The following is an 11,874-nucleotide window of genomic DNA, read 5'->3' as shown; positions in this document are numbered from 1 at the left end:
AAGATTCACCTGAGACAGAGTGGGGAGCAGAACAGGCAGATCAATGCAGTACACTGCTGAGGGGAGCAGCGGGCGGGTCAGGAGAGGTCTGCCACGCAATGTGGTCACCTCCAGGGCAGGCGGGGATCGAACTCATGCAGAAGTGGTTTCAGCTTCTTAGTGCAGTGCTTTAACCCGCTGCGCCACCAGGGAGGGCCTACACTGATTAGCTTTTAAAGAAATGACTAAATGAAGATATTATTTGTATACAGTGCATATGCTCTCATGAACACCATTATATTTTAATTTACTTTTCTAAATTTTTTTTTTACATCATTCTTCATTTTTGTACAATGTATGCTTTTCATCTCCTCTGTAGTCCCCATGGAATTCCCTCTACCAAGTCATCTGTGTGCCATCACCTGAGCCCTGGTGTGCATCCTACCTGTTCTGATTTTACTCCCCTCTCCCCGCCCCTGCAGAATGGCTCTGGTTTATAGTTGTCTGTTGATTCTCATTTTCACTTTATTATAATTACTTTTCCCCCCTACTCCCTTACATTTCTCCTAAACATGAAACAACTCGGTATTTTTCTTTATCTTTCTGGCTTATTTCACTGAGCAAAATCCCTGGAAAGACACTTTTTTTAAAAAGTAAAGTTGAAACAAAAGAGTTGAAGGTTAGCAGTTTCTATAGTTTCACTTCAATTTCTTTTTGTTCTCTTAAAGACAAGTAGAGAAAAATTTAATTAAAAGTAGAATTCACATTTACTCTTTTTAAAAGGATTTCTATCCCTCACTTTATATGCAAAGAAAACATTTTGGAATTTGGTGTTCATCTACTAGATTTAAATTTTTATTGCAGTGTAGTATACAATTGAATGATCTTTAGTAAATTAACAAAGTTGTGCAATCACTGCTATAATCTGAATTTTAGAACATTACCTTCAACCTAAAAAGAAAACTCTTGTGCATTTGCAATTGCTATTACCACCCCAAATCAAGACAACCAGAAGTTTACCTAGGTCTGTGGAGATTTACCTTTTAGCCTATTTCATATAAACAGTCATATGATGTGTGTGTTCTTTGGCATTTGACACTTTCACTTTGCATGTTTTTGAAGTTCATCCACATTATAGCATATACCAGTCATTTGTTCTTTGTTACTGAACAGAATTCTAATTATCAATATACCACATTTTGTTCACCCAGTCACTGACTAATGAAAATTCTGATATTTTTATGTTTTAGTTATGATGAATGAGGCTTCTATGAACAGTCATGTACCTGTCTTTTTGTGGATATATTATTTCTCTTGGGTAGATACCAGAGGATAGAATTGTTGGGTTTATAGTAAATTTATGTTTAATGTTTGTTTTTTAATTACTGAAAGCTGCAACTTTGAAAAGTGGCTACATCATTTTACGTTTCCAGTGGCAGTTATGAAGATTCCTTATTATATATCTATGCCACCATTTACAGTGGGAGGAACAAGAAAAGAGATTTAGGCCATCTTTTCCTGACCAAGAACCCCTCACTTACTGAATTTTATTTCTTCTGAGTTTATTAAAATGTTTGTTTTTTCCTGTTTTGCTAACTTAGACATGGTTACATTATGGGTATCAAAACCCCCGGAGAACCTTACCCAAGTCAGGCATTTAACACATTTTCTCAAACATGCAATGTTAATGTCATTTGGGGAAAAAAAACGGATACATCAACACAACAGGATCAAACACAGTTCTACTTAAGGAGATACACACACGCATGCACCACACATAAAGGTACTGCTGAGGGAAACACACATACACCACACACCCTTCCTTTCAGGTCATCTTTCAGTGTCAAACAAGGTATTTATTTCAAGCACAGTGGGATTCCAAAAACCTTCAAAGGAGACTGGGGAAATGGGAGGCCTTGATAGAGTCTCCTACAGGGAGACACAGTGTCCTCCATCTAGGACTCTGAATGACAGAGTCCCCTGCTTGGGGACTCTCAACTCTGCCAGAAGAATGCTACCTGGAGATAGGTGGCTTTAGAATGACCCAGGCAGGCCTGGTTCTTCTCTCCCACCTTAAGTGGAATTAAGCTTACTCCAATCAAGTCCATTAAGTCATACTCAGGCCAGTGTACCATTTATTTACATACTGTGTTATTTGTGAGAACAAATTAAAGCAATTTAATGGATGCATAATACTGTATACGAAAATATCAATTCAATGCAGACTAAAAAAAATTGTAAGAAAAGTAAGAACAGGAATAAAGCTGATGCAGGGCTGCTTCTCTGTGATTTTCTCTACCTGAAACACATAGCCCTCGAAAGGTGGCTTTGCTGGCGTACTCCCTTTGACATCTCTGACTGGATCACCATAAGCTCTCAGGTCCAGGAAACGTGGGGCAGCAAGGTAGACTCGGAACCTGGAGGGATCCTCTAGATAAGCTACAGAGGAAGCCAGGGCCCATGGAAATTTCCCTATAATACTCAATAGAGTCCCTGCTCCTGAAACATGTTTGATTTCTTCTAGAATATTCCTGAGTTCTTTAAGAATAGTCATGGTTTGCACAGTTTAACCTACTTGAAGATTCAGGCTAAGTTCCTGAGAGGGCACATCCCAGCTAGAATGCATTACTGGTCATAGACTGTCTAAATTGCAGCATGCAAACCAAAGCTAAAACTACAGTCATTAACTCCTCAAACTCTTGTTTTTCATACTCTATTTGATTCTCAAAATTTAAGCCAAAACCATTAGACACAGGCTTGCATTGTCCCTCCTAGGTCAGTAGGAATGAACCTTCCAAGTCAGCTGGAAATCTAGGTGATGCTGATGACATGTGGGAGCTGAGACGTAGCCATAGTCGTGCTGCTGATGACTAAATGACCACACTCCTTCCACTGTGGGAGCTGTTTCTCTCCTGAGGAATAGAAAACACACACACAAATCCAGTCAGCTGGGCTCTACTGTCTGTGTATAGACTACATGGGGTGCTAGATTCTGATGTAAATCCTAGGTGAGCGTTAGCTGGGACAGCACATCTGAACCTGAAAAATACATGATTCTTCATGAAGCCTGAGTTCAGTCTCTTCTCTCCCCTGAGCTTAGGCTTGTCTCCTTTTCTACCTTTAGCCACCCTCAGACACCTTTAAGTCTTATCATTGCTCACTCTCTCATTCACTCTGCCTTTTGCTGATTTTTAAGATGTTCAAGTCTTCCTTAGCCTGAAGAACAGGTAGTCCATTCCATTCCTGGTCCTCTACCATTCATTCATGAAGACAGGGCTCGGTTTTCCCTTGCTTATTTATATTCTCCTGAACCACCCCTTCTCAGCCCATTCTAAAAACTTTACCTTCATATGTTAGTATTTTTCTGAAGTTATTTTTCAAAGATCAGTAGTGATCTCCTACTGACAAAACTCAATGACTTTTCATCCACTTGACCTTTCAGCTTTTTTCTGTTTTGTTTTTAACATGCTCTATAAGAGTTAGGACTATGGTTTACATTTCTCACATTATTTTAGGGATTTTAAGAAAAGATTTATTTTATTTATTTATGGATAAAAGAGCTAGGGTGAAGGCCAGAGGTGCAGTATGTGTGTGTGAGAGAGGATTCACCAGAGACAGAGTGGGGAGAACAGGCAGATTGACTGAAATATACTGCTGCAGAAAATATACTGCTGCAGAGTGCAGAGGGCAAGACAGGAGAGGTCTGCTGCACCATGTGGGTCACTTCCCTGACCGGGGATCAAACTCATGTTGAAGTGGCTGCGGGCTTAATGCCTTGTGCCACCAGAGAGGCCCTAAAGACCATTTTTTAATATAAGTTTTGAATATCTACAGTCAGAGTCTATGATTTTGACCTTTCTTATTTGAAATGGCAAAATAAGGTATCTGTCCCAAAACGTGCATATATATATTGCTATAAAATGTAGTTTTCACTTTACCAGGAAAGTGAATTTTAGGGGACATGATTTTTAATCAAAATGCTGTGGCATGCTTGCTTTTTGATACAGAGGAAAGGAAACGATGGGGCAAAGGAAGTTGTCTAGTGCTGACTGAAGAAAAATCTAGACATTATTGGATAATAGATTCTTTTATTGGAAGTAAAAGATTTAAGTACCCCAATCTAAAAGAACACTTTGTAAATTAAATCAGAGTCAAGAAAAGTAGAAAAGATTATTTTGAATTTTCTACAGTTAGGATGAGCTTAGCATTGAGAGAAAAAAATGCAGTAGTTTTCACATGTACTCAAATAGGTATGTAAAGCTCAAATTCACAACAAAACAGAAACACCTTTTGTAAAAGCTCTTTTCTGATAGGGCAAGATAGAAAGTCCATTTGAAGAGACCAGGAAACAGGTACCACTACTGGAAGACACTAGAGTTTGAAGTTTGAAGTTCCGGAAAATCCTTCAACATAAATACGGCATTTTCTAATGGACAATGTATAGGGAATGGTTCTTACCTATTTCAGATTCCTAACAAATCGTGTAGAAGTCTCTGCTGGAATCTACTTAGTAAATGTTATTCTTGAGAGAAAAGGTCTCCATGTGAGTCAGTGCTTTTTTTTTTCTGGTTAATTTATATTGATATGAATATTTAATAACATATTTAGAAAAAGTATTTTCTGAAACGTTATGATAAGCTGTTACTGCTGAAAGTTTAACATTTAAGAAAACAGTCATGCATCCTAACTCAAGGAGTCAACTTCATGTAATGCGTAATCAAAGATCACCATCTAGTGGCCGGATTGTATTATAACTTCTGGAGTTAAATGGCAATGCCAGTGACGTCAGAGGCTAGGGAAGTATCAGTCGCGCCAAGGAAAGGGGAGAAGTAGGAAACTCAGCCTCCACTAAAGGCATTCACAGTTCAAATTACTAACAAAATACTGTGCCCTTCAAATCAGGGAGTCTTTCAAATCAAGCTTTGTTCTGGGCTTCTGTTCACTCTGAATATGTATGGTCAGTGAAGGTGATAAAAGTAAAATGATAACTCTTTAGGAGGTAAGTTCAGAGAGTTCCAAAACAATCATGGCTTTTAAAAGTATCTTGAGTGAAATCTTTGCCTCTCAAGAGGAACTTAACGACTTAATATTGGGTTCGCTTGTGAATTATTCCTGTGTACCTCTCGATGATAAAGAAAGCTGTGATACTTTCATAAAATGGGATGAAATAAAATCAGTAGAAAACATCAGTGACCCTGCATGGTTGAGTCCCTTCTCTTTCTCTAGGGAGGCAGCATGAGTTATTGATAGGGGCACAGGCTTGAGAATCAGAGGGCTGTGCTCAAGCCCTGGTTTCACTCCAATGGCATTGTCTCCTGGGTAGGTCACTTTAGCTGGCCTGTGCCTCACAGGGCTGGTTCAAGGATTAAATGAAGTGAGATTTGAAAATGGTTTATCCCAGTGTCTGCAAAACATACCTGGTATTCATTTTACCCTTCTCCCATTTACAAGAAACCACCTAATTTAACATGAAGAAAAAAAACTGTGAATAGCACTCAGATTTTGAGCCAAAACCTGACTGTTCAATTACATTTTTCTATTACAATGAAGAGATCATTTAATTGCTCTACAAATAAAGTCATAGTAGATGTACTGGCCCTGACTGATTTCATATTTTCACTCAGGGAGCAATTTTTTTTTTAAACTGGAACGTGGAAAATTATCCACTGTAAAATGAAGATAATATAAACCTCACAGGATGTTGTAAGGATTAAGAGAGATGTTATATCTATGTCCACAGTTCAATACCACTTAGGAGTGACACTCCTGGTTTTCATTTTTGCTGGTTTTTTCCCTCTCATGGGATGTCTGTGAAAATATGCTCTAATTGTCAGTAATTACTTCACAAATGCCTGCAGGCTTCTGCTACCTTACTCATGTATAGTCTCATAAGACATTTCTTTTCTGAAAAAGCCAGCACTGTGACTATTTTAAGTGTCCTGCTCCTTTGCACATGTCCTGTGTGTGACTGGTTCTTAAACAGATCAGCAGAACTTGCATTTCCAAATGACAGTTATCCCTTGACATGTACAAGAGACTAAAATTCTTATCCACACAATACCCACAACTCGGGGAACTTTCTAAGTCTACTACATCCCCTTTATCTCAACTGAAGCAAAAACAGAAAGGACTTTTGTTAAAAAATGAAATCGATTTTCATGGGTAATTTATAAGTTGACCCTGAAGGCAGTTCATGGCTATTTTTGAACAATGGCAGCACAACTCTGCAAAGTGACAACATTGAGGGAATACTATCATGTGGATATATTCATCATAAAAAGTGATTTTTAAGTCACATCTGAAGAACACCAAAGGCCCAGAAGATTTGCGTCCTTCTTTGCACCCTCTTAAGGTTATCACTGGCACACATCACCACTCTGCCTACTCAAGCTTCTGAAATCTTGGCCCAGAATTGGGATATCAAGTTTTCTTTTGTTTTTCAAAGAGTTACTTTTGTGAGGGTCTCACAAGGACGTATGTACCGTGAACACAACAGAATTTGGCACTCTGGTTTGCAAAGTGTGCACAGTGAAGTGAACACACTTCAGTCTGTTCTAATTTGGGGTATGGAAATACGGTTGCTAAGTAGAGAAAGGCGGCTATGACAGGAAGTAAAGCCTTAGTCATGAAGGCCTGCGTTCAAGTCTAGTTCCACTACTCACAAGGTGCTGTGTTATTCCGCATCTCATTTCCTCATCTGTGAATAGGGAGGGGGGATGCTGGGCCTGCCTGATCAGCCTCTTGGGTAAGACCAAGAATGAGAAGGTACTTTATAAGCAGCAAGCACCGAGACCCTCCCCTGCTGTCTACACTCACGGCTTCACATTCAGTTCTACAAGGGGTCTCACCAAGCCCAGAGGGCAAATTGTACAAAAAGGGGAAAGGTACCCTCAGCGGTGGTCTGTGAGGGGGCCTGTGTCAGCTACTTTCAAGCCTGGCTGAAGGTTCCTTTCTCCCCATATCTGACCCTCAACTGAGTGCCCCAGGCTCACCAAGCGCCTCTCCACACTTCCTTTTTTCCTGCCATTCTTGTCTGGAATGACATCCAGTGAGCGGTAGCTGGGTGGCTTCTCCTCAGGCCAGTTTGGAGACCGTGAGCGACGACGGGGGTGGGCCCCCCATCTCCTGGGCTGTCTCTCCTTTTCCTCTTCTGAGCTCCAAGAACTGAGGCCTGAAGGCAATGGAGGGGAGTAGCTTCGAGGCCTGCGTCTCTGGTGTCTCCGGATGCCTTCCCTGGGGCTGGGCCTGTGGGGTCTCTCTGGGTATCTGCTCCTGAGAGGAGGTTGACTAGACTGCCAGTGGGCCTCACTGGATGAGGGGCCATCACTGAGGCTGTCCCTGTCTGACCAGGGCGTGGGTGAACCCTGCAGCCTGGAGCTGTGATGACTTCTATTCCGCAGCTGGCTCAGCTCCCTTTGCTGCGACACCCAGCGCTTGGGTTCCCGGTTTTGAAAATCCTGTCGGAAATCAGGATAGTAGTGCTGCCTTCTCCCCTCCCTCAGATCCCAGGGTCCAGTGGGGATCGGGGTGTGCCACTGTTGGTGGGAGGAGCTGCTGGTCTTCTGTGAAGAAGGCAGGCCTCTGGTCAGCGGCGGCAGGTGGATAATTCTGCGTTCCACAACCTCAGAGCCCAGGGAGGACAGCATGCTGCAGGGATGGCCAGCTCTGGCTTGAGGGTCAAAGGCCAGAGGCTGGGCTGGGTTGAGGTTCCGCAGCTCTTTCTCCAAATAGTCTAGGACCCCACTGGGGATGGGCGGGGAAGTGGCAGTTTGGGTCATTGGCATCTGTGCGAGGCTGGATCTCAGGGACAAATCTGGATGGAAACAAGGACAAGAACATGCAGAATGCCTGGCCAGAACGTGCTCCTCAGGATCAGGGGACCAAAGTGCCCCATTATTCAGCATGGACCACCGCTTCCCATCACCAATCATAAGGATGCCCACACCCTATTTATCCCGAGGGGCCCTGATGTAGCCCATGTTCCTACCCTTGCCCTCTGCCCTCTCCCACCCCCACATCTCTGGCAATGTTTACCTCGCTGCAGCAGTGGGTTCATTGGATAAGATGAAAACTGGGAGCTCCTGTCCGCCCCCCAGTACAGGGGTTTTTCCATCAGCTGAGGGCCTAGAACCTGAGCCTGCTTCAGGTAGCGGTGGCGGGCCAGGGCTGCAGGGGGGAGAAGGAGAAAGGCAGACCCTCAGCCAGGGCGAGGCCCAGACCTCCACTTCACTTCTCTCCACCTGGCAGCCTTCCCAAGAGACCATAGTATCTCTCCTCAAAGTTATTGCACAAGAATAAGTAGTAAGGGAATAGCAGATTCATTGCTGCTCTGGCAAGGAGCTGAGAATAATTTTCCTAGGCAAGAGTGCAAGTCCTGCACCCTTGCTCTTAAAATTTGACATCTTAGGCCCTCCCTGCGGTGCAGCAGGTTAACGCCCAGCACTATGAACTAAAGCCACTCCGGCATGAGTTCGATCCCTGCCCCAGAGGTGACCCACATGGCATGGCAGACCTCTCTTGACCCACCTGCTGCTCCCCTTAGCAGTGTACTTTGTCGATCTGCCTATTCTGCTCCCCACTCTGTCTCGGGTGAGTCCTCTTGCCACCCCTGCACCTCTGGCCTGTACCCCAGTTCTGTGTGCATAAATAAATAAATATTTTTAAAAAACTGACATCCTAGTCTGAAAAATATTTCATCATCCTGCCCATTCCCAGGGTCACCTAAATACATGGTGCTAGCAGATGATGAAATCTCAGGCACAGGTCAACAAGACCTTGAGCCACAAGCCAAATATAGACAGTACAGATGCAAAGGGCTCCATGAGTGGGACTGCCAGGGAAGCTCAGGGACACCTGCTCAGAGTGAAAAAAAGAAAAGGATGTAGATGCTGAGGTGGATGGGCAGAATTACTGGTAAAGGGAGGGGCAGACCAGCCCTGGGTCTGAACAAAGCAATGGGCAGATGACAAGAATTTGCAAAAAGCTGAAGTGGATCCCAGGGATTCCTTTCTACTCTTCTCCTTGCCTTATTAACTTCTGGGGTTTTCCCTAAGTTGGTGGAATCTCTAATGGGGGAGGTGAGGGGCAGAAAAGGGAGAAGGGAAATACCATTTCCTTTCAGAGCAGAGCAAGTAACATTAAACAGCAAACAGGAGCCATAGAAATGTCACCCCAGTCGTTTAGGTGTGGCTGGTCTAGAGCACACAACCCCCAGAGAGTGAAAATTAAAAACAAAAGCATTTCATTGTTTTTGTTCACAACTTTCTATTTTGAGTCCATTGTGACTCAGTGCCATGTGGTGCCCAGGCACCTGTCTATCCACGCATGCAGGAAACATACGTGGGTGCTTTGCTACATGCAGAAAGTGCCCAGCCTGCCACGCTCACCTCCTCCTGGGTTCCCAGGCCCAGTGGCTCTGCCCAAGCCTTCCCTCTGCCAAAGGGGGAGGAGTAGGAGGCAGGTACTCTGGACTCAGCTGCACAGGGTAGGGATTTGCCAAGGCCAGCAGGTAAGGGGCCATCTAGATGGCAGCTGCCCAGTGGCTCCAGTGTGAAGCATGCTTCCAGCACAACAGGAAGTGGTTGCATCAGAATCCCCAAAAATGTCCGGAGCTCCAGGCCTATTGTTGAGTCACAGACCAGCTTGGAGGAAATCAGATGCAAACATAGCAGCTCACACAGCTGCCACACCTGTGTACCAACGGACAGCTCTCAGACCCCGTGAAGATACATCCACACACTCAGCACTTTCGTCTCCCTCCTGCTAACAGATGCCACCCCTTAGCTCCTAACACATGGCACAGATGCCCTTCCTGATGCACTCCAGTCACTTTGTGTAAGCTAACCAACCCTCAGAGAAATACGTAAATGTGGGACTCAGATGAGAAAGTTGGGCTTAAAGGGGTCACCTTCCCAGCCAGTGTCCCTCAGTGACACTGGTAGGGTGTGACCCTGAGTGTCTGGTGTTGAAACCTGTGTTCTTTCTCAAGCCAACTAGTTCCCATACCTTTTATTTCTATAATAAAGCAAAAAACCAACCAGCCAAACAGAAAAAACCCACACAACTGTTCCCAGAAGAACCTCATCCCTTTTTTCTCTCCAGTCAGCTCTATACCTTTCAAACCCACTCCAGACTAGTCTCTGTTTTAAGACCTGGGGTCATTTGACACCACTCACCTCTCACCTCCCCCTCCACATGAACCTTTGCTTCCTCCACAGGGGACCATTACCTCTCTGGCCACTTTCTCTTCTTACTCTTCTATTCAATAGGAGAGAAAAGGAGAGCTGGACTTACTCCGTGCTCCCCCAAAGACTTTTTTTTTTAATCTTGGGGTCTCCTGTGTGGCTTACTCTGCAGGACCTCAACTGCACCTGTCCGCCCTGGCTAATGTTGTGCATGGGTGAGCACACTCCCCAGTAAGGCCAACAAACAAGCAGCACTCTGTCCTGCAAATAGCTGCAGCCCCCTACTTTGTATCAAGCAGAAGCTACAGGAAGCCCCTAGGTCGGGTACTAGCATGCACCCCAACCCCTGCATCGGGCACATTTCCTGGGCACATTTCCTGTTTTTCCCTGCACCTATCGACCCTATATATACCCATGGGCAGTCCTAATAAAGAGACTTGGGACTTCAGACCCCAGGTTCCTGCTTTGGTTTCTTTTGCGGCTTCGAGTGTCCTCGGGCGGCGAGCAAATGTAGCGGTCAGCGCACCCCTGGGTGGGTCTGCAACACTCCTGCACAGGTAACTTCCTAGGGACTGCTCCAGATGCTCTATGAGTCTTCCCATCAATGTTCACGCTCCTGGTGAATCCACATGCTCACTTCTTATTTGCTATAACCTTTCCCCCAAGGTCCTTCCCTTTGTTGATGCGCAACTGGTGAGATGGGAGGGAAAAACAAATTCTCTGAACTCCTCCCCTACCCTCCTGTCCCTGGAAGCAGCCCCCTGGGGGTCTGGATCCCACATTCAGGGACCCCCCTTTAGTCTAATACAACACGAGAAAACCTGTGCTTCCAATATACTCCCTGACTCTAATTCAGGAGTTGGCTAATGAGGCTTCTCTCTAGCATTTTGAGAAATACAGGCTTTGGGGGGTCAGAGGGACTTCAACTTAAATTGCATCCTATACCGGCTGTGTGATTTCATTTCCAGAGTGTCTGAGCCTGGTATCCTTATTTGGTAGTAGGGGTTGCTGAGGCTAACCGAGGTAATAGGTATGAAATGCCTAGTTTATGGCAGGTTGCCAATGGATAGTGGCTCTCATTATTAAAAGAAATCATAGTATTAAGTTGCTTCTTCTGCCTTAGATCTGGGTAGGTGACATGTAGAGAGTAAAACCACCAAAGACACAGTCTCATTTCTGAGGAAATCTGAGGCACTGTCTTCAAGATATTCCCTTCGTGACAGAAATGACACTCAGGCTCTCCCCTCCAGAGACCTGCACCCCCCTCCCCCAACCCAAGCCGGCATCACACATTCAATCATCTGGGGTGAACTCCACCTGCAAACCAAGCCTTGTTTACCAACCCCCATGCTTACAGTACTTGGTCTTTGCCCTTTTCTGATGTATTGTCATTCAGCCCTTCCACTTTTTCTTATACTACCACCCTCTGTGAATGCGCTTTAGCGGCAGCCTCAGGGGCGTCCTGGAATTCCACCCTCCCTGTACTCTCACCATTTCAGCTTTAGGGAACCACCAGCAGATGCTTCCTGCCCCCGCACTGGGGAGTTGACTACACAGATAATTTACCTTTGACGAGCAGATGCACATGCCTTCCTTTGACTAACCTGCCAACTGTGTTCCCCCTCCAGAGCAGCTTCAACATTCCCCACTTCTCATATCTTCCTCTGTCCATGAACTTTCAGCTGATAACATTTTTTTTTTTTTTTTTTTT

The 11,874-nt window shown here is 44.5% G+C and overlaps 2 protein-coding genes across 2 annotated transcripts in view; both read right to left on the bottom strand.

Annotated features, from left to right (window-relative positions):
- LOC101624230 (immunoglobulin-like domain-containing receptor 1) overlaps positions 1 to 2,533 on the bottom strand; it is a 9,130-nt gene extending 6,597 nt beyond the window's left edge. The window contains exons 1-2 of the mRNA XM_012730473.1: positions 2,279 to 2,533; positions 924 to 930 (exon numbers count right to left, since the gene is read on the bottom strand). Coding sequence (XP_012585927.1) covers positions 924 to 930; positions 2,279 to 2,533 — 262 coding nt within the window. The remainder of the gene's footprint in view (positions 1 to 923; positions 931 to 2,278) is intronic.
- A 316-nt stretch (positions 2,534 to 2,849) lies between these two features.
- Positions 2,850 to 11,874, bottom strand: part of ILDR1 (immunoglobulin-like domain containing receptor 1) — a 31,490-nt gene continuing 22,465 nt past the window's right edge. The window contains exons 6-8 of the mRNA XM_012731883.1: positions 8,014 to 8,145; positions 6,972 to 7,792; positions 2,850 to 2,891 (exon numbers count right to left, since the gene is read on the bottom strand). Of these exons, the coding sequence (XP_012587337.1) occupies positions 2,850 to 2,891; positions 6,972 to 7,792; positions 8,014 to 8,145 (995 nt within the window). The remainder of the gene's footprint in view (positions 2,892 to 6,971; positions 7,793 to 8,013; positions 8,146 to 11,874) is intronic.

Source organism: Condylura cristata, unplaced genomic scaffold, assembly GCF_000260355.1.
Source record: "Condylura cristata isolate star-nosed mole 26May11 unplaced genomic scaffold, ConCri1.0 scaffold00003, whole genome shotgun sequence".
NCBI classification, from domain to species: Eukaryota; Metazoa; Chordata; class Mammalia; order Eulipotyphla; family Talpidae; genus Condylura; species Condylura cristata.
This window is presented reverse-complemented; position numbering and strand designations above follow the sequence as displayed.